We start from the raw sequence: 25,587 nt of genomic DNA, 5'->3' as shown, positions 1-25,587 counted from the left end.
CTCCAAGTTCCCCCAGTGCGCCGCCATGTTGTCGGAGTGAGAGACAGCGGTAGAGAGACGGCTCCGGGGGCTGAGAGAAACATCGACCCAATCCGACTCCATCCTCCCGCTCCGCCCGTAAGTATATGCGCCAAACCGGCACCAGAAGATACGCGAGAGATCAAGCACTCCTAATCTGCTAATATTTTGGGGGTCAGCCGCTTACAGAGGGGGAGAAGGGCGTTAAAAAAAGGGGCCGGTCCCGTGCGCTGGGTCCTCCCCCTGCCCATGTTTTGAGGCCTCTATTGTTACCGGAGCTGTAGGTAGGGGCGAGTTTTTTTGCATGTACACCACGTTAAGCGCTCTTATTTTTACGTTCGGGGCCGCGTTTACCGATTATGGGGCGGCAGGTCTTTTTTTTGGGGGGGGGTCCAGTCTGGGAAGCTTTGTGTGTTGTGTTGTATAGGGTCACAGGCTTGCATTATGGGATCACCTCCTGTGGAGGCCGCAACACTACAAGTGGCTCGCAGGATGTGTATACACAGCAATGTATGTTGTGTGTACGCGGCAGGAGCGTGTCTTTAATCGGATAAAGCGGCCACTCATCTTATACACAGCTCGGGTTTCCTGTGTGGCTGTGTAGATGGAGGTCTGTCACACAGGTCGCCTTCTTGTACTTCCAGGAAGATGTGAAATGGGCTAACCCTTTGTCACCCTTTCTTTCTGGCGGTGTGTTACGTGTAGCCGTCTGTCGCGCTTCTGTGTGTGTTAGTCCCGGGATCGGGTTATTTATAAAGGGTGAGCTTGTGTGTGAGTCTTGATGTCGTGTTATTCTGAGGGTATATGAATGCACCGGGTAGCCGTACATGGCACATTAAAGGTTTACGTGGGAATCACGGTTCTCTAAAATAGCTGTGCTTCGCCTTTTGCTTGTCTAAACTTTTGTGTCAACACACAAAGTTATTTGATCTTTTGCTCCTATTATGCTTTATCTGCTGCAGGATATATCCACAAGTACTTTAAGAGTGCATGCAAGGGCTATTGTCTGCGGAATGGACGGGCACTTCTGGGTTCCTACACTTTTTATCTTCTCCCTTCCAGGCAAAGCTCCCAATCTTTTCAACTGCGTTGTGTGATTGTTTTGCTACAGTGTATATCTTTTTGTATGTTTAGTAACGCTTGTATGCGAGTGTAAATATGTATCAAACTTAAAATCATATCAAATATAGTGTTTGTTTGTCTAGGTTTTGTTGATTGTTTTTATGTTTTGTTTTTTTTTTATTATAGGAACTTGACATCCCCCAGTAGTGCCTTAGTTACACCTGTCTAATGCTGGGTGCTAGTAACTTCATCAATACCAACATGTCTCTGGCAATGGTAAATCTATACGTTTGTCACTGTGACAAAGGTTTGGGGGGGGGGGTCAAGGAAATAGTACTGCAGTGTATTGAGGGTTCTCTTATAATACCTGAATCTTTATGCCATCGCTCCATTTTAAAAAATTCTTGATCAACGTGCAACTGTTACAATTCTTTTCCAAGAGGATGTGGGTAATTACAATATGGAGGAAGTGGAGAGCATATGCTTACCCAGCTCGGAATCCCTGAGATTTACCCATCAGTGCAAATGTTACTTTTCCACTAGTCTACTTAGCCATAGTGTGTGTGAAGAACTGTCTCAAACATATATGGTGCTTTACTCTAAACATGATGTAGGTTAGTAACTTTTTTTCTTTATGTAGCTACAAAATTGTGCTCCCGAACGCTAACTTATTTGGAGACCTCTACGGGCTTGTGCCTCTTACCTTGTGTTTAAATATATGCAGTTATACTTGATTCTACTATTCCTTTTTATTGTACTCCATTTCTGTGTTACTTAGATCGCTGTGGTGAGTAAGACTGAGCTGGTGTATTTGTTCTTTGTTTTTGGCTGATGGACCTAGTAAGTGAGGTAATCAGAGTCCAAATTCCATTGTGACTGTGGACAAATCCTACGAGCCAAGCAGCTTTTCTCCTACTGTTCTGTGTTAGCACCTTTTTATGTATATGGTACCCCACATTACATACTTTCCCCTGTATAAGCAGTTCTCGAGTATGTAGCTAGAGGAAGCGATTCCATGGTTTATGCTGTACGGATCCTGTTTTACGTTAGAGTACGGGAACTGGAGTGAAAGGAATATTAGGCTGTATGTGAAGTCTTACTACCACTAGACAGACCTAGCATATAAATAGTCTTTAGGGGTGCAGAGGTCCCCGGTAGCGTGCACATAGAGGTTCTGATGTTTTCATCACACAAGGGATGTTTTATTTATGATGTTTTAATATATCAGTTACAGGGTGTTAAATGGTTGGGAAAGTTCTCGAGGTTCCTATGAGTTGGAGCCACATTATGAAAGCGTACGCTGCCCTGTATGCCTTTGAACTGAGCTTTCAGGCATCACAGTTAAAGAAACACTGTTCATATGACTGTTTATAAAAACATAATCCTTGCGCCATAGCCCCCCCCCCCGTCATTTCTGAGGCTAATCACCGGTACAGTATGTTAAAAATCTCTTCATGGAGGCACAGGTAGATCAGTTTTCCACCTGTGCTTGTCAGGTTACGTTCTAAAACACTGGTGTCTCGTAAGGATAGTGCGTTGGTTGAGGCATCTACAGGTTGTACAGCAAGTTGATTCTAAAGCATCGAAGTTCTTGTGTTTTCATGGTTTTGGTGTATAAACATCAGTTTGCAACAATGACATCTTTGTCATACATTTAGATTTTTTACTTCAACAACACTGTCTCTATTACTGAAGTTACTGGTGCAATCCACGTGATGCTTTGGGTGACAGTGAATACACAATGGCTACAAAATCCAGACTCAATACATGGCTTGAGACATTTTAGGTGGGTACGCAATGGCTCCTGGGTATTTAGATCTGGCTAATAGTTTGTGCCCCGATGAGCTATGTTGCACCTCTTCTGGTAGCCAGATTTGCCTCTTGGTTTGTAACTTCTACACAAAAATGCACAGGCTGCAATAACAAATTGGATAGTTAGTGGAGATATTTTTTGTGTATATGATAACCTCTGGAAGAATGCTGCTTAGCCTTGGCACTCTTCAGTAGATGCAGAGTTTGGTCAACTATTGTCTTCCAGCAGATGAGGAGATGGCCCTTTTGGGTGATAAGAGTAACACGTTGAGCACAGTGTCTAGTCGGCATGGCCTCCATATTGAACTTGCTCTGTGCTGCATGTCTTCCAAATGTAGCAAGCCACAATGTCATATCCCAGTGCTCAGTATAAAGGACGTGGCTGGGGCATTACTCGCGCCTAGAGCAGCACCCGGTCAACACAATCACTGCTAACAAGATTGTATACTGAACCATGCAGCTAAAGGAGAATGCTTTGCAAATGCCTATCGTCAGTAGCTGCCAGCTATTAAACTTGGAAATGCTGCTCAGTACATAAATCTTTTAGCTGTTAGGTAAACACTAATGTCCAAAACTTGACTTGCGTAGCTCCAACATATGTAGATCCACACTTATGTAAACAATTCTCCTTTGTGTGCCTAAATTCGACGGCATTAATGAAACAAACTTGTACGTAAGGTACAGCGTAAAATAAAACCTCCCCGAATTACGTGAAACTCGTTAAGTCAGGGTCTCTTTGGTTTTGTTTTGTAGTGAAAGGTGTTTTGTTTTAGAAAAGTGTTACGTATGCTGAATTAGTAACAATGTGTGTTTGTAGATTAAAGGAACAGTCCAATTAAAAACGAATGTCTATTAAAATACTTTGATACGCATTATTTAAAGAAAAAAAAGGCACTTATATGAAGTAGCAACTGCCCCCCCCCTCCATGGTTTACTGACCCTTGCCACTGTCTGGCTACCTGAAATCAGTGGGGTCTCTATCCACGCACCTGCAGCGTTCATCAAGGAGTTGACTAGACAAAAATGTAAGTTTTAGTGTGTGATGTGGCAATGGGTAATTGCTTATTTTGTTCTGCTTCACAGAATGCTCCAGCCATCTTGTACACTTTAATTTATGATGGCTACATGGTGTCCCTCTTGAAAATATACTTAAATATGCTTTCTAGTGGTGCTGTCGGGGACTGTAATCTGTCCCTTTTAAGTGGACGGTACTATGTAGGAAATGTAGCATATTGTAGTTTACTTTGGCAGAATATACTTTTTAGATTTTCTTATATTCTGTTCCCTCATGAATAGCCTTCGTCTGCTTTTTTCTCCACTAAGACATGGAAGGGGTTGATTGGATATGTGACTTCTATAAACAATGCATTATCATTCATTTCATTCAAAAGCTAGCTTCCTATGATGTAATGAGATGCGGATTAATTTTTTTTTGAGGTGTTGAGCTTTGTAAAGCTAGTCCCCAAATTAGTCAATTTTCAGGCTTTTACTGTATATACCACCCGTCTCTCGGTCATGAACACAATTGGTGAACATATTCTTTTGGTTTGACTGTCATGTTAGTGCTGGAAATGCTCATAGCGAAATGTGTTTGTATTACCTGAGTGTAGTGTGTGATTGTATGTTGATGTAACTGAGAATGGTGTTAGCATGTACATCGGTGTGGCCAGTAGGTTTCACTTCTCACGTTTTTGTTGGCGTGGCCGGTAGCAATCAGTGTGCTTGGTATTTCATCGCTTTGGCTGAGGGTGGTTAGTCTGTTAGTCCCCATTTGAGAGGCACAAATTGAATAGGCCACAGGTTTACTTTGCTTGAGAGGCAGTCCCTTCGTTCCTTTTTTTAATGACGGTGTGGATCAGTGTGAAGTCTTTAGCGATGCAAAGGATTAATCCTTTTTTTTGTTTGATTGCATGCCAATGAAATATTAAACATCTAACGTTTTGTGTCAGAGCAACCTGTAAAGCACTGTCCAGAGACTATGTGGGCGTTGAACACTCCTCCTTAACGCAGTCCATTGATGGACCTTTCTCCCCAAGTATTCCAGAACTCAATTTATCAAAACTACCTATAGTCTTTTTTTGTTCCTCAATACAGATAATTGATCTTGAAACTAATTGGCTGATGCATGTTGCCAAATTAGGCAGCACATGCAGCCATTTGTATACAAATACCTTTTGTGTCCATCTTCTCTTCTCCATTCAACCCAGGGCTGCTCCTGTGTGTGTGTGTATGATTATTAGATATACACTGTCCCATTACATTGGAAGAAGTAAAAGTTCGGCTTTCAGAACCACTGTTTTAGGTAATCTGAGTGAGAAATTGTGTGGGTGCTGCCTCGGAACAGTGGGGGTTATTCATTAACTATCAGTGCCCTGGTATTTTTTTTTTTCCTAATGTACTCAAACCACTACAAGACTTTTTCCACTTGCATTGTCAAATAATGTGATGCTGCAAATGTAGACCAGTTTTTATTACAAAAAAATGTATTATGGTTTGTGGAAATAACTTTAACCTCCAGCTTTTAGGAGGTGCTTTTGAAGAGTGTCGGCCTCCCTTTATCAAGTTTAAGTGGATGTAAAAGGGTGGGTCAGCAAAACAGTAATCCTAAAAGGTGGTGATAACCTCATCGGAATGGGTAAGAAGGAGGATAAATTACATGGCTGAAGAAAATTACACACGTTCATTTAAAAACAAGAACTAAATCAGAAAAAATATGCTTAAGTGTAATGGTGAACGAGAATGAAATATAGGAAACCCCACATAAGCTTTTTTTTTTTTTGTGACAAATATTTATATAACATTTTCACACACCTGTTGACACATTTCCTGTGTGATCCTCCAGATTGTTATCTTTTGAGCAGGGACCTTGTTACGTGATGTATTTGTCTTTAAACGTTAGCTTTGTTATAGCCTTTGAACGTATCTACTGTAAGAAGCACTGTATAAATTGTACGCTTTGTATAAATATGAAATTCAAAACATAATGCATTTTTTGCCAGCCTTAAAGGGAACTCCACCCCTAACCGAGTAGGTGACGTAAAAGAGCATGAAAATGTGCTAAGTTTTGTTCCTTAGCTCCTGCTTCAGTGTGTAAATAACCTGGAGTAAATCCAGTGTTTGCCACACTTGTGCTGGTGTCAGACGCCCAATATTAGTCACATTTGTAAAAAAAAAATCAGATTTTAGCAAAAGCGTGAAGTGTGTATGGCATTGCTCGACATATCCCACGCACAAGTCGCCGTGGCTGTCAGGGTTTTGTGTGACAAGGGGATACAAAACTGGTCAAGGTTATACAAATGTGAAGCCAGCACCATTACATGACCCTGCTGGGAGCCTCACGGCACCCGCTTCACCGCGCTGCCACATAAAAGCATGGGCTGCCAGCAGGGCCGGCCCGACAATGGATCCGAGTGGGGCAACCGCTCCAGGCGGCACTTTTGAAGGGGCGGCACTTTGCCGCCACGAAAGAGAGAGAAAGGGGCGCCGAGTGGTTTTCGCTTACCAAGCTGTCAGTACCCGCTCAGCGCCCCTCTCTCTCTCTCCTCTGCGGCGAGTCTCCCTGTTCGGTCTCGGTGCCGGCTTCTAATGCTGAGTGCCGGAAGATTACCTCATTTGCGGCGCTCAGCATTACAAGCCGGCACCGAGAGGGGGGGTGGTAGGGTAGATAATAGGGAGGGAGGGAGAGGAAGGGTAGATAATGGGGGGGGGCAGGGACGGAGGCAGAGGAAGGGTAGACGAGGGGGGGGGCATTTTAAAATTCGCCCCAGGCGGCATTTTGTCTTGGGCCGGCCCTGGCTGCCAGATTTAAAATGGCAAAAGATAGACATGGCATGGCAGGTCTCTGAGGTGAGGGTGGGGGGAATAGTGTATTTGTGTATACTGTAGTGCCAATCAGCATGTATATGTATTGTTCTGGCATCTGAGTGTGTGGGTATTTTGTAATGTCAATCTGTGTGTTTGTGTGTAAACATATAGTGCCATAGTCACAATGTCTATTGTATTGTAGTGCCAGATTCAGTTAGTGTTTTTATATATATATATCTATATGTATGCTGGATAGTGTGTGCATGACAAGCATAGCGATATTGTATGGTGTTGTGTATATTACAGTATGGAATTGGCATGTGTGTATGTCAGTATATAGTGTGTAGTAATGTATGGTGTTAGCATGTGTGTACATGAGTGTAGGATGTTAGTGTGTGTGTGTGTGTGTGTTACTGTAAGGTGTAAGTGTATGACTTATGGTTAAACATAGAAGCTTGAGTCTTTATGGTGTGAAATACACCTTGTCATGAAGGGGTTAACTAGTATATGGTACAAAGTGGTGCAGCACTCAAGGTGGTTTATGTTGTATTGTCCCAATAAGCTGGCTCCTAGATCCAAACCGAATTTGTTGAACGCTGATGTAGGAACCGATTAAGTCAAATGCAAAATAGGGTGCAATGTAAGTTTTTAAACGTGGATGCCGCAAATGCTGTCCTACACCCCTCACGCAAGCCATTCATCTGAAAACCCGTATAATGCAGATGTGGCTTCACGTATTGGGTGTCTGACGTCTGGTATTGTAAAGCACTGCTACAGAAAAATTGTGAGTTTCTCCACAAATTTAGGCTATTTTTTTATTTTTTTTTAAATTAAACAATGAATTTATGGCTCTTGGTCAAAGAAAAGTAGAATATGCTGGTTGCCTGCACAGATCTGTTTCCAGAGCACACCTCACATTTCCTCTGCTTCTTCGGTGTGTTCTCCTTGCCACCCTTCCACCTCTTATCTTTTGGGCAAATACTGGTACCCCGGCTGTTGTGATCCGTGGCTCCAGTCAAGCCTTTCGGGACACCTATTGTGCATGAGGGGCAGTCCCCAGCTGGTTGAATGCTATGCAGTGTGTGGTCAGGGTTTTCCTGGCCTTCATTATTGTTCAAACACTCTCAAATGTACTGTATCACTTTATATTTCCAGGAAATGTATAATGTATATGCTTTGCACGCTTAGTGCCGTCATCCAAGCTCATACATGCATTCGCTATGTAGTAATCTCTGCACAGTATGGAGAGGCTTTTGGTATGTAGGTATTTCAGATGAATTACAATAAGTCAAAATTTAATTGTTGCTTAAAGGGGCTCCTTACAAAACAATTGTATGAGAAGCCAGATAAAGCATTAGCCTAGAATGTCACATGAGAGATATGTTAGGCTGTAAAGGAAAACTTGTTCTTTATCCTAGTGAAGTCAACAAATTAGTGTTTAAATTACCATCCTTTAAAAGAAAATGAAGACCTTATCCATGTTAGGATTGGGCAGTAACAATTCAAGAATGTCAGGTCTGTAACCCACTTTCATACATTACTGTTAAGCCATTGTACGTATGTTAGAATATGTACATGCATGTACTTTGTATGTTTTTTCACCACAGGAACATCTGTGTTTATAATATATTTCTAATAAAAGATGGACGTCTCCTTCCTCCTCTGCGGATATGGTGTATCCCAACATGCAAGTCCACCTTCCTCTGCTGTAATGGCTGTCCATATAACGGCCTTCTAACCTTTTAATGTTTTGCAATTGGTGCAGAAAATGGTAAATGTATAAAAAGGCTCTATATTAGAAGCAGGGGTTGACAGATTTCGTTTGGATCTAGGAGCCAACCAGAAACTTGTTTTTATTGTCGTATATTACTCCCCGGTCTGTGGGATGTTTTAGGGCAATACAACATAAAACACCTTTCTTTGGTTCTGCACCGCTTTGTACAGTACCGGAGTAAACCGTCCATGACATCTTACGCCATAAACACTCAAGCGGGTGTGCTTATCCACTGTTCATCTTTGTGTTTTAGTGTACCTGCCAAAGATTAAATTATTTCAAGGTTACGACATGTCAACCATATTCATAATAAATATTTATTGGTACGTGTATCTGGACTTGTTTAAACTCTTATATGCTCTGCAGCCGACTGTTAGCGCTTAAATATATAATCATCTTATAGATTAGTACACGCATACAGTGCTCCCTCTTACCTCGTGAAGACCTGCGTGCACTGTGTGCAAGCTGCCTGCTGCTGTCTCTCTACCACCGCGGGGTCACATGACACGAGCGCATCTGGCTCGCCATCCCATTAGCCATTCGGGGGGGGGCTTCCTGGGCGCCAGGAAGTGATTTGTCAGGTTTTGTTATACAACAACATAACTTTTTATGCTCACAACCAATAACACATGCTAACATTCTACGCCCATGGACACACATGCTATGTATAGTGCACACGGCATGTCTACTGTATTTTATTTTTAAAGATGTACAAAATGAAGGGATTTCTAGCGCCCATGGCCTTTTCCTTAATTCTCCTATCGGTATAACTTGAATACTAAATCATATATGCATATGAGCTTATTTTCTGCCGTGCGTTGTGAATAAAATCCAGCGATTCAATATTTCTCTCCAATGCAGAGTCCCACAGCAACGTTTTTCAACCTCAGTCTTAGTTGCTCCAAGACTGCATGTTTTCAGTAACTGCTTACGCGAGCACAGTTTGGACCGGGGATATTGTAGGACAGATGTTCAGAAATTGGGCCATGGATCGAGTGTTGAGACTAAATAGGAAGGATAATTATCACAAGACCAGTGTAGTCTAATTAGACGTACTATCTGATATCATATATGAAATGTAACCTTTGCCGGCATCTGTCAATTACTGTGATTACTTTTGTTTGGGAATTTAATTGTTTTGTTTTAAGTGAATGAACTATTAAAAGTTACATTTTATATGTAATTCCAATACATTTTTCTGATGTTCTGACTAGCTTTGGTCTGCATACGGTGGCAGGCATGGAGTGCATTTAAATGTTCTGCCTGGTCTGCACGTTAAGCAATATGCATTCTACTTAAGTTGGGCTCAGTCATGTTTGGCCGCTTTCTTACAAGCCAACGTAAACTTGTCGGTGGGTTTGTAATAAAAATATCTCCTCCTTTTTATCCAAGCCACTCTATCCAATGTACGTCAGCCAGAGATTTATCAGGGCTTTGGATTACTGAAGTAAGACATGCATGGAGAGAGATCTAACCGTTAACCCTACTTGAAGTTAAATTTCACAATGTAACATTTTAGAATAGTTGCAGGACTTTTGTATGGTGTGATTTAACTTTTTTGGCAGAGGGAATGCTTGAGTGAATTATTTGAAATGTAAAATGTTATACCACCAGAAACGTAAGACTGAATTTAAAGGGAAGTCGTGTTATTAAATGGCCACTAGTGCGTTTGCAAGGTGGGCACCACAGGGTTGAGTGCCTCTTTGAAGAACCTATAGGTTTTAAATATTCAAATGATAACTTCTGTTGAATATATGCATGTTAATCCTGCAATAGAACAGAATATAGTGGGTGGGCACAGTGTGCATGAATGTATATCTACAATGTCTATGTATCCAGCTTGTCATACGGATTTGTTTATAACTGCCTTCTGCGTTACTTTTTGCCCCATGTAAGTCAACCAGTGTTTGTTTTCTCTCTTTAGGTGTTGGTGGAATGAGCGTTGCATGTGTCTTGAAGAGGAAAACAGTTCTCTGGCAGGACTCCTTCAGCCCCCACCTCAAACAGTATCAAGAAGGCACACTTAACCACAACATGCCCGTGGTCCTCACCACTGGACCGGTGGGCCAACAGCAGCCACCACCCCCTAACCATTCTAACCTAGCCACTGGCCCCCATGCAAGCCCTGTGGGTAGTGCAATGGGAGTGGCTGGCCGTTCGCAGGATGATGCGATGGTAGATTATTTTTTCCAAAGGCAACACGGAGAGCAACTTGGGAGCGGTGGCAGTGGAGGAGGTGGATACAACAATAGCAAGCACCGCTGGCCCACTGGAGACAACATCCATGCTGAGCATCAAGTTAGTCCAAAACACTTACTCGTATTCCCCAATTTAAAGATGTTTTCAGGATGTATGAGCCGCAGGATTGTCATTTTGGAAACTGTGTTGTCAGTGGCCAGGTCTAGCAGATGTCACATATACTCACTAGTAGAGCACTCTTCCTGGCATCCAGGAAGAGCTGTAACTATAATAGTATAACAGAAGGAAAACAAATGAAACATGTATGTGATAGGCATAGAGCTGTTCTGAGACAAGATCAAGGACAGATTAAGGTGTGAGCCTCTACATCAGGAAAACTGGGTGGACTAGATAGGCCGCATGGTTCTTATTTGCCGTAAAACAGCAATAACCAACATTATTAGTTTATATTTAGAACGTGTCTTTATTTGTACATTTTAAATTTGCCCAATTTCACTTTAAAAATGTATGAAGTAATTCTCTTTTGTCCTTCTGTTGTGTAGGTGCGCTCAATGGATGAATTAAATCATGATTTTCAAGCTCTTGCTCTGGAAGGGCGAGCTATGGGTGAAGTGAGTATGTTAATTTCAACCATTGGTGTTGAAATCATTCTTTTCTGCCGTACAGTTGGAACACTAAGTATTTTATTAACTAAAGATAAAATTGGCAGTAGTTTTAGCCCCTTGACCGGACTATAAATTATCATGGGCTATCCCAGTGAGTTTCTGCAGAAATAGTATGGCTCACCCTGTATCATATGTAGTTAAATCAGCAAAAAAGTGATTTCAAGTATTCTTACATGTTGAATTACACAGGGCGTTCTCAGCCCTTCTTGTGTAACTAGACAAGTGAATATTTTAGAATCACAGTTCTCCCGTGAACCTTTGGTAAATCTTCCTTAGGTGGATAGACCCAAGTGTTTCTCTTTCCCTTTTTAAATCTGTATTTTCATTTTGGTAAGCGGTGGGAATTAACTACTGTAGAATTTTATAGAATTTGTTGAGCTAGGTAAAGCTTGCTTTTAGTATTCAGTGTTATTGTCATTGTATTCAGTGTTTGTAGAGGCGGTTGCAGTTATTGAACCTAGTGATACGTTTTTAGATTGGACCATACATTGTGAACAAATGGCTAGCAAATGATAAAGATAAGATGATCATTTGCATACTGATTTCCTAAGTTCCATTCGGGGCAGTAGTGCGAAAAGAATCGCTGTGTGCCTTTGCCTGTTCCAGGATACCTTGCAATGCATTGAAAGACCTTGTATCGTGAATGCGAGGCAGTCCCCAGGGCTGCCACCATTTGGCAGCATAAATGGAAAAAACGGGTATCACTTTCCCATGATAATGCCTTAAAAACTGAACCCTTCTCTAACAAGATGCAAGTGTTTAAAGTATTAAATATTTCCTGGGGTCATTCCTAAACACTTGGCTTGAAATGCATTTTATATTCAAGCCATAAAAGGTGCCTGAAAGCCCTAGCTATGTGCAGAATTGTGGTGTCTTACAACTCTAGTAAATGAGATTGCAGTCATAACAATGCAAAGTTTAGTTTGTTAGCTATTGCTTGCTTTTGCTGTAACGTGTACATAATCTGTGCAGTAGTGCATTTAGTGCTCGAATAGATTGGAGAGATGCACTCCTTGCTACCTTATTAAAATGCCCTTTTTCTCTCTATCCAGCAACTGTTGCCTGGCAAAAAGTTTTGGGAGAGTGATGACTCCAATAAAGATGCACCAAAGGGCATTTTCCTGTCTGACCAGTGGCGTGACAGTGCGTGGGGTGCATCAGGTGAGAAGCCTCATTCAATTGTGAATAGTATTTCGTGCGTTTTTTTTTTTGTTTTTTCTATTTTGGCAGTTAAATTGTTAATATATTATTGAGCAAACAATCATTTTACAGCTGAATTGTTGATATGTTGAGATCACCTGATCATAAAACATATGATATAAATGGGAATAGGGCTTAGGGAAGATTGGAAGTACTGCTGCCAGCATTAAGGGTACATTTTGCTATGTAATTGGGGGGGGGCAGCGGCACCTGTGCCCTGACAATGTTAAATGCCAGTGCAGAAACAATAAGATGCGTTGCGTTGTAATGGTCATCTATAGGCGGTATATGTTAAGGGGGATAAGTTCTGTGGAGGATTACTAGAGCCATTAGTCTGTCAGAGCACTGGAAGTCTGAATGATCAGTATAGTGTAATGCTTATTTTGCAACGACTAAATGACCCAGGAATTGTGTGAAATGTGTACCTTCTTACAAATGGTGCCTTTGCTTATTAAGTGTTCATTCCTTTTCTGTTTGTTCTCACCAAATACGATGACAGACCATTCGGTTTCCCAGCCCATCATGGTCCAGAGGCGGCCAGGCCAAGGATTCCACGTCGGCAGTGAGGTGAACTCTGTTCTCTCCCCTCGTTCCGAGAGCGGTGGCTTGGGAGTCAGCATGGTGGAGTATGTGCTCAGCTCTTCTCCCGGAGACTCCTGCCTGAGGAAAGGAGGATTCGTAAGTGCCTCTCCCTTAATACAAACAAGGGGGGGAGCCCTTCGATTGCCAAGATATAGAAAAATGCAGGTAAAAACAAAAATGGCTGCAATGTCACCCAGTCAGAAGCTGCATTATCATGTCACTGATTCCTGTAGGCTGCCAGATTCAGCTGACTGTGGAGCCATATTGTTTATTCCTGACTCTAATTGCTAGTAGCTAGAAACATTGAAATACACCCCATGGTTATCAAGTATCAACATTTTCAGTGAAATTATACCGTTCTAGTGTATTTGTATGTAACATTAAATTTCACCTAAAATGAGTTTTGTGTACGTTCACATGTGGTAGCACATAGATATTGGCAATTTATACTACATAAAACGATCAATAGGGTTCCTATTACATTGGCATAAAGCAGGTCATTTCCACAAATCTGACAGCTTGTTTTGGTGCATATTTATTATAGGCCTGAAGCAGAATCCTTATAAATAAATAAAGGAAACTGGGTGTAAATGCAGAGAGTGAGAGATCTAGTTTGTGTTTAGTTACATACACACACATTCGCACTGCTTGCCTTGTGTGAAACCAGTAAAGTGATGCTCACTAAAGACACAGAATTTTCTCGTTAATGTTTTAAATCCCGTTCTTCCCCCACTGGGATTAGAACAGCAAGCTGTTTCTCTATTTCCCAGCAAAGCATCGCATCCATGGCTTTCCTAAAATATGAACACTCTGAGTTCCTTAACACTGCTTCGCCTTAGCCTAATTATAAATAGTTAACTTGAAGGGCACCCAGAACTCCCTTGATAAGATCAAAACAAAGTGTAATTGGGGTTTGACATTCCTGAAGAAATCTGACCCTGTGTATTCAAAATAATGTTTCTCTGCTTTTAGGGTCCAAGGGATTCAGAAGGAGATGAGAATGACAAGGGTGACAAGAAAAACAAAGGTGTCTATGAAGGGGACAAGCTGGGAGATCTTAAAGAAGAAGGGGATAGTATGGACAAAGCCAATGGGCTACCCGTCCAGAATGGTATAGATGCCGATGTGAAAGATTTCAGGTGAGGTTTGAAAGTGTGTTCCAGGAAGAATGAAATACTGTAATGATTCTTAGTAACCCTTCTCAATATGCAGAGGTATCATTGGAATGTTCATCCACATTTATTGCCACTGAATTGAGAAAAGGGCAAAGTGTGATTTGGCTTGGAAGCCGGCATTTACTTATTTATGCTTTTTCAAAACTTCATGGGCACTGCCTTGGAAACATGCAACTGTCGTCTAAGCAGGATGGTCAGGGGACATAGTTTGTGATCTCTGCTGTAGGGTGTGTCAAAGCCCGGTTTCATAGATTTAGAACTGTACTTTCTTGTAAATTGTTTGGGGGAAAAATTGTTCTGAAGTCAAATGTATTGGTCTCTCTGACGGTGATAGATTCTGTTTTGCTAATAAAATATTTGAAGGGAGGGAATACTAAAGAGTAGCATAAAACTTTAATTAAGACAGATATGCATTTTTGACTCCCCAAAGAGATTGAACACTTTTACGCTGTGGTTCAAATCGTGCACAATTATTGAGACAATTATTGTGACTTATTGATGGGGGGGGGGGGTGTCAAACTTTGAACTGCACGTGTTATGTGACTTTGTTACAGTCTGTTAACATTTAGTTAAAAATGTAATTGGGCATCGCTACTTTATTTGAAGTGCCTCCAAGAGTTATGGGTAACAATGTTCCCTCTAAGCTGTGCACAACTTTTGCAATCAACCCCTTCTAAGACTAATACTTATTATCGCTTGCAGTCGTACCCCAGGAAACTGCCAGAACTCTGCAAATGAGGTGGACCTTCTTGGGCCGAACCAAAATGGTTCAGAAGGTCTTGCCCAGCTTTCCAACAGTAATGGAACAAAACCAGTGGAGGATTTTAGTAGCATGGAGTCTCAGAGTGTACAGCTGGACCCTATGGAGCATGTTGGTATGGAACCCCTACAGTTTGATTACCAAGGCAACCAAGTGCCTGTGGATTCGGGGGCTACCCCTGTAGGCCTTTTCGACTACAATTCTCAGCAGCAGGTGAGCTTTAGTTTTGCTTATGTCGCACATCTGGTTGAAGAGGCTCAGCACCTCTTGTGTCTGTATATGTTGTCTATAACTGACCATTCCATGTGCTTTCCAGTTGTTCCAAAGACCGAATGCCCTGGCAGTTCAGCAGCTGACAGCTGCGCAACAACAACAGTACGCCCTAGCAGCAGCACATCAACCGCACATAGGTGAGACTGAGTGCAATGCTGGAGAGACCCTATCTGGATTGTGTGATTTAGTTGGATTTTAATTTTGTTCTTCTTCCCTTAAACAATAGACATCTGGTTACTTTGCTTTCTTATAGAGCAAATAATTTAACAGTAAACATGGGTTGACATTTGGGTAGGAGTCAGCTTTTTTTTCTAACCCAATCATGTTTTTTATTTTCCTGGTGCCCGGGGTTTGTCAGCCCTTGCCATACATTTAAACACTCAACACCACGCAGTAACAGACACACGTTACCATCTCATGCTCAAAAACAGGAACACCTTACAGAAACGCGCACACACACGCTAACATTCTATGCACTACTGTGACCTGGTGGGGTTTGTCGATCCCTAAAATATAACCTTGGTAGCTAGGACTTGTCAGTTATCCCATCAAACATTTAGTTGAATACCCTCCTATGGGGTCGTAAAGCATGTGGGTCTGTTGGCAATGTACTGAATTCTGCTTTCACTGACAGGTATGTTTTCAGCAGGTTTAGCTCCAGCTGCCTTCGTCCCAAATCCCTACATCATCAGTGCTGCACCTCCTGGGACAGACCCATATGCTGCAGGTCTTGCTGCAGCGGCAACACTTGGTAAGTAACCCTACTTCCCATTGTTAAAACGTCAGGTTCACATTACTGAACACATATCTGGCGCCTCATACGATATTTTTGCATTTACTATTAGTAATATAATGGTCACTTCTACCTGTGCAGGTCCAGCAGTTGTCCCTCACCAGTACTACGGTGTGACCCCGTGGGGAGTTTACCCAGCCAACCTCTTCCAGCAACAGGCGGCAGCTGCTGCAGCAGCCAGCAACTCTGCTTCTCAGCAAAACAACCCCCAGAACCAGCAGGGGCAGCAGCAGGTGAGTGTTCTCTACCCACCCTGACGCCTATTACTTGGTAATCATACACCATGTCTGTAGTAATATTTAAGAAGCAAGTTATACAAATTGCAGTGGTATAGCAAATTAGTGCTTAGTGTTGATATACCATGTATACCTTGAGGAGAGACATGAGCAGACCCAGGTACATGTTAATTGTGCAGGTCATGTTTGAAATAATGAAAGTAATTTTGTTATTTGAGCCTTTAAAGTTGCTCGTGCTTGTGAGATTATAGATGATTTTGTTTACATTTGAATAACTGAAAGCCCTGCTCCAAACCATATAAACTTATACTTGGTGGTTAGCATATAATCACAGGTCATATGTAGAAAAAGCTTTATCTTTTTAGACAAAATATCTTCCCAAACCATAAGAGAGCACAAATAAATTACATGTGCAATCTCTTGTTTCCTGGTGGAGTTATTTTTTCTTATTCATTGTTCGCTTACATTTTTTGATATGCTGTATGCATCCAGATATTCCTCTCATGCTCTGAAACCTGTCCTTGCATATGTGTTTAATGTCCATGATCTCACCTGCTACTTAGGTTCTACGTGCTGGGGGGAGCCAGCGACCACTAACTCCGAACCAGAGCCAGCAAGGTCAACAAAACGACCAGCTGGTAGCTGCAGCAGCCGTAAACTCTGCACTTGCCTTTGGACAAGGACTCGCTGCTGGCATGCCAGGTGTGTACCCCCTATTTACCACTTAAAGTAACACAAAACAGTCTCGTCGTACCTAAGTGGCTTCATGCCATAAAATGAATAAATGGTTGAATGTAATTAACCAATAAACATTTGTATTTAGAAAAGTGAAGTCTGGTGACAAGTGAACTTTTTTTTTTTGTCATTCTAGTACAAGAAAGTGAAAATATATAATGCCTTGTTTCTAATGCTTTTTTTTTTTTAGGTTACCCTATGCTGGCTCCTGCTGCTTACTATGACCAAACAGGGGCCCTTGTTGTGAACACTGGTGCTAGAAACGGACTGGGGGGTCCTGTCAGACTTGTAGCCCCTGCGCCCGTTATAATTAGCCCGTCTGCAGCTCAAGCAGGTAAGCTAGAATAGCGCAAGTAATATTTGGCCAACTTAAAATCGTACATTTAGAATCTGTGTGTATCTTGTATAACTGGTATTAGATTAAAAATAGGTTTTCAAAAATACTATGCATTTTTTTTTTTTTGCCCGATCTAGTAGTCAAACACCCTAACTCCTTATTATAGTGCTTGCGAACACTATACTCAGTCATAATCACCCACCCAGACTAACGACAGACGTATAAAAATCTGTGGAGGAATGGCCTTCATTACCATAAAGTATAAGTATTGCAACCTCTAATGTGTAGATAAAGGATGTTGAAACAAAATGAGGTGAAAGGTTTTTGTCGGTGCTAAACCTGTATCAGTGTGAACTGTATTTTATGCTAAATTGAAAATGTTTTCCCATGGGGCTTTCCCTTTTGTGCTTTTTTATGCTCATTAATGTTATTTCTCTATAGCTGTTGCAGCTGCCGCCTCAGCCAATGGTCCAGGGGGCACTAACAATGGACCTTTTCGACAGTTGAGTTCCCAGCAACCACAGGGGCAGCCACAGCCACAAGGAAATCAGAATCTGGCATCAAGCTCCTTCTACGGCAACAACTCATTGACCAACAATTCCCAAAGCAGCTCTTTGTTCTCCCAGAGCTCCGGCCAGCCAGCAAACAGTTCATTAGGGTTTGGCAGTAGTGGTTCTTTGGGTGCCACACTCAGTTCGGCTCTTGGCGGCTTTGGGACTGCAGGTGAGATTAACACTGAATGCAAGCAAAGAAAAGTGGTTTATTGAGATTATGTAATGTATATCGTGTTTGGTTTCCATTTTAGAGCGAATGGGGTACAAGTTAACCTCTGTAGATTGTTATAGTAATAGCTAGTGCCATAACTGAACTCTTCTATACAATTGATATCAGTGAAAATCATGCTGATTGTTAGTTAATAGTAGAAATTCACAAAGTGGTTGTGCTTCAACAATATAAAGTAGAAAAAAAGAAAAGCAGAACAACGGTGTAGTGTGTTTGTACTGCAGATATATATAAAAAGAGATAAAAATGTGGTACTCTTTTTTTGGAGCTATCCTAGCTCCAAAATGCACGTATGGGCGATACAATCCTCGCCTAAGGATGAAATAGCAGCAATGGTGTGGTACTCAGGTGTGGTTAAAATCGTGGTTAAGAGCAATTTGAAGGTTGCTCTTTGCTACACGTGTAGGTGGTATGATCCCCACCAAGGATATTTGAACAGCAGGTGTTATTGATAATAAAAAAATGGTCCCTGGAGCAATGTAAAAAGGTTATTTATACTTTACAGAATAAAATAGTATAAAGTAGCACACTACGCATTTCGCCTTTATAAAGGCTTTTTCAAAGAGTTCTAGTTGAGTTGTCCAGTGTTTAAGAGGTTTAACCAGTATTTTTCTCAGATGTATAACACATCTACCTGTTACAGCATAGGGGGATTTATTTGCCTCAATATCATTTGCTAATTTGAACAGAAATTGATGCTGTTTTCATGCAATAGCATTTCTTTTATTCCCCTTTTACCATACTCAATAGCTGTTCAGGGAGGTATTTAACATTTCATGCAAAATGTGTAAATATCATATATGACCTCAAATGAAAAATATACACCCTACTGCTTGTTTTCTGATAAGATCATGCTTTCCTGGTGTCAGGGTTAAGTAGTGATTTTTTTATTTTTTGTTTTCTTCTAGTTGCCAATTCCAACAGTGGTAGCGGATCTCGGCGTGATTCCTTGACAGGCAGCAGTGATCTGTACAAGAGGACTTCCAGTAGCTTGACTCCTATTGGTCACAGCTTCTACAATGGCCTTGGCTTCTCTTCCTCCCCAGGCCCAGTGGGTATGCCCTTACCCAGCCAAGGGCCTAGTCACTCCCAAACACCACCACCTTCACTGTCCTCCCATGGTTCGTCCTCCAGTCTTAACCTTGGTAAGGAGCATTAGTAGACATACTATTGTCCTATCCCTTCCACCCTCCATTGTTAACCCTCTTTACCACTTTTTAAAAATACTGACATACACCTTCTATTTTATTACAGGGGGCTTAACGAATGGCAGTGGGCGCTATATCTCTGCTGCACCGGGGGCCGAGGCAAAGTATCGCAGCGCCAGTAGTGCATCAAGCTTGTTTAGTCCGAGCAACACTCTCTTTCCATCCACTCGCCTTCGCTATGGCATGTCTGATGTAATGCCTTCAGGTCGAAGCAGATTGCTCGAGGACTTTCGTAACAACCGTTACCCCAACCTTCAGCTACGTGAAATTGCTGGCCATATTATGGAATTTTCTCAAGACCAGCATGGCTCCAGGTAATTTTTTATTTTTCTCTCTCAATACCAACGCTTTGTTCGAGCCTTGCTTATGAATGTCAGTTTCTGGTCCCCCTCATCAGTTAGTGCTTCTGTGTTAGCCATGCATTGCTTTAGCCTTAAGTAAAAATGTTTGACAGATTTTTCGCATGATATATTCTTCTGCGAGAATCGTTCACACAGTATTTCTTTTTGTTTGCCTTTGTCGTATATAATTTACATTAACAGCTACTTGGCAAATGCGTTCTCAATGCCCACTTCACCTGACGGTGAACACGACCAGTTGTACGTCTCCTTAGTAGTTGTGTTTGTGATCACCCCCATAGGTTTATTCAACTAAAGCTGGAACGGGCAACTCCGGCGGAGAGGCAGCTGGTTTTCAACGAGATCTTGCAGGCAGCCTACCAGCTCATGGTTGATGTTTTTGGGAACTACGTTATACAGAAATTTTTTGAGGTTGGTCTTGACTCGCTTTACAGTTTTATATATTTTCTACAATTCAGTGCAGAATGAAGGGATGTGTGCATAGGGCATATGCCATCTAGGCCCTGGGTGGTTTGTTTAGTGGTTTTTTTTCTTTCTTTCTTTCATGTTAGAGTCCGTTTTGCATGGGCTCTAGTGCATTTTACTGCATGCAAATTCGAGCGTACACTGTTAAATGTCGGAGTGAAACTTCTCATTTCACTTCTCTCCTGGATGCCTCTTCTGAAAGCAGGAAGCATTAGTATGTAAACATCTCGCACATGCTCTGTAGCATAATTACTGAATTCACTAAAGCAGCCACCAATCCCAGGTATGGTGGCTAAACATCAGTGCCAAGTTACTGTACATGTGATTGGCAACCATTATATTTATCGATTTCAGTGGGAATTCTCTTCAACACGTGTGATAAATATATACTGCATTATAGCCTTGCTTTTGGTATATAGACTTCGGCGACTGGAGGGATTAAATGAGACAGAAGTCTCACTCTCTTATTCTAATAACTAAATAAAGCCTACACTCATGCGTGTGATAGATGCACTGGAGTCAATGCTGTATAGACTCCAATATTCATTAAACCTAAAATAGACCTTAAAAAGAGCACTCCAGTCCTGTTTTTCTTAATGTTTGACTTCAAGGCTTATGTATTTATAAAATTCACTGTAAGAATGGACAAACCATTCAACTGAAAACTTGTATTTTGTATGAATCTCTTTACAGTTTGGCAGCCTAGACCAAAAGCTGGCCCTAGCAGAGCGGATTCGTGGGCATGTACTTTCTCTGGCATTGCAGATGTACGGGTGTCGAGTGATTCAAAAGGCACTTGAGTTCATCCCACCTGATCAACAGGTCATTGTAAGTGGCCATTTCTTTTTTGCTTCTGTATCCGGTGTGTTTGACAATGTATATTGTTTCAAGATGTTCATAATGGATTTTCATAAGTTTTCATTAAAATAAATTTGTGTTCTGTACAGAAGCAATATGTAAATATTTTTTCTATGAAAAAAAAATCGATTTAGGCTCTAATTTACTTTTTCTGCACTTTTTCCTCTACCTCACTTTTGGCAGAATGAGATGGTCCGGGAGCTGGATGGTCACGTTCTGAAATGTGTGAAGGACCAGAACGGGAATCACGTGGTACAGAAATGCATAGAATGTGTACAGCCTCAGTCTCTGCAGTTCATCATTGATGCCTTCAAGAGCCAGGTAAGCAAACCCATATGCTGCGGTATGTGAAAAGTGCACAAAGGGGGATGGGCAGTGTAGGATGAAGTAATTTACACCCTGATCTTGAGAGAGAGAAAAACTGTAAAGCTGTAACAAGGGTTTTTTGTTGTTTTGTTAGGTGTTTGCCCTCTCTACACACCCGTATGGGTGTCGAGTCATCCAGCGGATCCTGGAACACTGCCTTCCAGAGCAGACACTGCCTATTTTGGAGGAGTTACACCAGCATACCGAACAGCTTGTACAGGTATCAGAAGTAGATCTCTAATAGCATTATTCTGGAAGTTTACTTTCCAAAACCCATGCTGCTGCATCTTGCATGTTTTTTTTATTCTGAAGTTTCCTTTGACCTTACCTGACCTTTTGTGATCTTGTAAGATCTAGTGTCCTCACTCTGTTATGGGCCAAAAGATTCTGCAGTGCTGAGTAGTTCTAGTAAGGAGTATACAGAACAACACAATGTCTAACTTATCCTAAACTAGGATTTGCGTACCTTGTGCGTGAGAATGTTTCACAGCGAGAGTGGAGGGCTGACCAAAGGTCAGGCTCAGGAGCTTAAACGTTAAAGCAAACCTTTGGGGAGTTTTAGATGAGGTAAGAAGAAACTCTCTGCATTAGGTAGTCACCCCAGTGGTGGGGTGTGATCAAATACAGGAGGTAAGTGGAGTAGCTAGTGTGTATATGCTCTACTTCTGATATCGTTGCCTAGTCTACAGGATATACACACAACTGTTTATCATGCTAGCTTGTGATAAACGGTAGAACCGCTCAGCCTTATAGGAAAAGAACCACTAAAGTATGTGTATTAAAGTATTTTCTGATTACTTTAATATACATTTACGATTATGTGTGTGGGGGGGGGCACCTGGCGTAGAAGCTGTTGCCCTGCAGCTACCCTTCTCTAATTCTTGTCACTGATTGCCTTCTTGAAATCCAATGATGTGTTTGCTGAGCCAGCACTGGAGCACACCGGAGCTAAGTATAGCATGAGCAGGCTGAGCACATCTCCTGCACATAAAAAAAAAAAGGTATGGGTTGGGCATGCATTTGCAAAAGGACCATGTGTCTGTCGTGCATATGATGGCTAGAGTGTCCCTTTATCACCTAGAGAGACCCTCCGACCACTGGAAGAACTTTCTTAGATAAACAGGACTTAATTTGCATTGCCATAAAGGATTGTCAGTGTAGCATTTGGGCAGGGAAAACCTCCCAAGATATCGACTATCTTATAGGACATATGTAAGCTGTCCATTTTATACGAATGCATTACTGAGGAGCATGTCTGGGTACTAGCTTTAGCTTTCTAGCTTTTCATCTCATTGTCCTCTGCCTGTGGTGGTGCCATGTATTTTAGAAATCTATAAAATTGTTGTGCAGCACTTTCTATTTCCTTTGTTATAATTGTTGTTTTTGTTATGAAAAGCAAGCACTGCTCATCTTTGTGCGCAAATCAATTAGTGAGGCAATTCAGGAAATATAATATTCTTCACAGGATCAGTACGGGAACTATGTCATTCAGCATGTTTTGGAACATGGCCGACCAGAAGACAAGAGTAAAATTGTTGCTGAGATTCGGGGTAATGTTCTGGTTCTGAGCCAGCACAAATTTGCCAGGTATGCCCTGTTCAAGAATTTAATTGAGATTATTTCTCATGAGACACTGTTACTGACCAAAATCCTCCGGTGGTAGTAGAGGAGACAATTGGAGTTATGATGGAGTTACTGATATGTGTGCAATACAGGAATATTGTTTAGGTGTTTTGTGACATTGTTTTGTTTGAGATGCATAATAGTAACTACAGATATGAATACAGTATTAGATATATACACTCTGTATATTTGGGTTCCAAAGCATCCCGCCAGGTGTAGTTTCCTACACTATATATAAAAAAACCTTTTTGTTTAATTAAAAAGTTATATAATGGCTAACCAGTAAACACTTTGTAGACCAAGGATTTATTATGTAATCAAACATACTTGAAAGTTATAAGTTACTAACATTTTTTCCCTTTAAAAGTTTGAATTATTGTGTGGTATAATTTTCCCCTGTTCTTTGGCCTGCAGTAATGTTGTGGAGAAGTGCGTGACCCATGCATCTCGCACAGAGCGAGCTATGCTGATAGATGAGGTTTGCACAATGAATGATGGGCCTCACAGTGCCTTATACACCATGATGAAGGACCAGTATGCCAACTATGTAGTACAGAAAATGATCGATGTGGCAGAACCTGCTCAGCGCAAGATTGTTATGCACAAGGTGAGCTGCATAGCCTCATGGGTGACTTTTTTTATAATAATAAAATTTAAATGTCATTCCCCGAAGGCTTGTGTTTTCCCTGGGTACAAACTCAACTCTTGTCATTGCAAGAAGTGGCACAATTATCTAGAAATGGTCGTTTCATTTAATAAAGTTGTTTCTGGGTTGCTTTATTAAGCAGCGGGTTTTATGGTGGCATGTTTCGGGCATTTACCAGTCTGGGATAATTGGGAGTGATATTAACTGTCTAGATGACATTGCAAGGTTCTCATGTTTGTTCTTTTATAGATCCGACCACACATCGCTACGCTACGCAAATATACCTATGGCAAACACATCCTTGCCAAGTTGGAGAAGTACTACATGAAGAACGGCATGGATCTGGGTCCAATGTGTGGGCCATCGAATGGAATCATCTAGAGATCTTCCTGTAACCACTGTATCTCCCCTCTTTGCCCACCATGTGGGAGATCCAGGATGTAGCTCTGACATTCAATCTCTGTAAATGTCTTTAATTTTATTACACCCAACATTTTTTTGTTTTAAAGATCAACTTAACCCCACCATATTTCTGTATAGAATTACCTGTACATATCTTGTACATGCCCTACCCTTTGCTGAACGCATACGCTCGTTAGTGTGTGCCCTCAAAGCCCTTGTGAATAAATTTGCTTGCTACAAAGTCCAGAAGGTTAATGAATTTTTAAGCGAAAAAACATTTTCCCTCCCTTAGTTTATTTTTAAACATATGTTTGACCAGAGTTCTCCATTTCTCTCTGTACGTATCTATACATGAATTTTTGTTTATTCTTTGAGCAGATTCTGTTTTATTGTGCGGAAATTGGGAAGAATTAGGCAGATGTAAGACTGCCATTTTTACGACTGTAATTTTGATTTCAAAGGAGATTTACTTTAGCATGTCCACCTTAATTCTAACCCCCTGTACCCTTTTTTTTCGCTTTGTATAAATATGTAGTGTATACTTGATATAGATATTTGCATATATATAAAACTTTGTAGTATTTTCTTTTAGTTTTTTTGATGTTAAATACAGATGTATCCTGCAGTTAGTGGACATAAACCCTTTTGACTGTAAAATTGTACATTTGTAAAACCTCAGTAATGTAAATGTGAGTTTGAAAATTGACATAACCCCCTTCCTTTTTGGTAAGAGATACGAAATGTCAAAAAACGAAAAGAAAAAAAAAAACAACAAAAAAAAAAACTTTAGGCCAAACTGTGCATTTCCAGGATTCTTCTGCAGATACATTGGTTGTGATGTTGTAAATTGTAAATTGTAATTTCAGCTGGACAAGACAAAACAAGTTTTTTTTTCTTTCTCTTTTTAGTTTGTGCTTCAAATCTATTTTATTTCCTTTAATGAATTGGATAATTGTTAATGAATTTGCTCCTGATTAGCACAGAAATCTTTTAAATTTAGCTGACCGCGATTTAGCGGCTGATTCTAGGAAATCACGCAGCCCTCTATACAACTGGAGATCCCGTTAGTTATTTCTTCCTGTACAGATGATGATGTTTTTGTTTTGCATTGTCTCACTTGTAAGTTGCTGTAACATATTGTCCACCTTATTCTTTCTTGTTTGAATATACAAATGTAATAGTTAAACGGTGTATATTTACAACAGACATAAGAGACCCCCTTTTTGTGTATATTACAAACGCAATTTTTTCCAAGCACACTTGTTTAACCGTATGTGTATAATTAAGAATCCCCTTTTCCATTGCCAAATGATATAGTCAGAGGGCAATGGGAAAGGGGCATATCGGCCCTGTGGATGCTTCTGATTTAGCAATTATTTTTTGTACTTTGTGTAGAATGTCTATAAACGATGTGTGATCTTTATTTTGAAAATTACAGAACTTTGGAATCTC

At 41.0% G+C, this 25,587-nt stretch overlaps 1 protein-coding gene across 6 annotated transcripts; it reads left to right on the top strand.

The window, feature by feature from the left end:
- PUM1 (pumilio RNA binding family member 1) lies at positions 1-25,587 on the top strand. 6 transcript variants are annotated; one of them, XM_053454434.1, is made up of 22 exons: positions 1-117; positions 10,395-10,768; positions 11,212-11,280; positions 12,387-12,495; positions 13,034-13,212; positions 14,089-14,255; positions 14,994-15,264; positions 15,368-15,461; positions 15,974-16,075; positions 16,199-16,350; positions 16,917-17,055; positions 17,279-17,422; positions 17,867-18,148; positions 19,117-19,353; positions 19,463-19,730; positions 20,057-20,186; positions 20,934-21,068; positions 21,282-21,419; positions 21,559-21,684; positions 22,930-23,051; positions 23,502-23,694; positions 23,983-25,587. In XM_053454434.1, exons 2-22 carry the CDS (start codon positions 10,406-10,408, stop codon positions 24,112-24,114), a joined length of 3,552 nt encoding a protein of 1,183 aa, XP_053310409.1. In that variant the 5' UTR covers positions 1-117; positions 10,395-10,405; the 3' UTR covers positions 24,115-25,587. The 6 variants fall into 6 exon arrangements, with proteins under 6 accessions (XP_053310409.1, XP_053310408.1, XP_053310406.1 ...); XM_053454433.1 differs by having other exon boundaries at positions 15,971-16,075; XM_053454431.1 differs by having other exon boundaries at positions 15,959-16,075.

The sequence above is a fragment of the Spea bombifrons genome, chromosome 2 (assembly GCF_027358695.1).
Source record: "Spea bombifrons isolate aSpeBom1 chromosome 2, aSpeBom1.2.pri, whole genome shotgun sequence".
NCBI classification, from domain to species: Eukaryota; Metazoa; Chordata; class Amphibia; order Anura; family Pelobatidae; genus Spea; species Spea bombifrons.
This window is presented reverse-complemented; position numbering and strand designations above follow the sequence as displayed.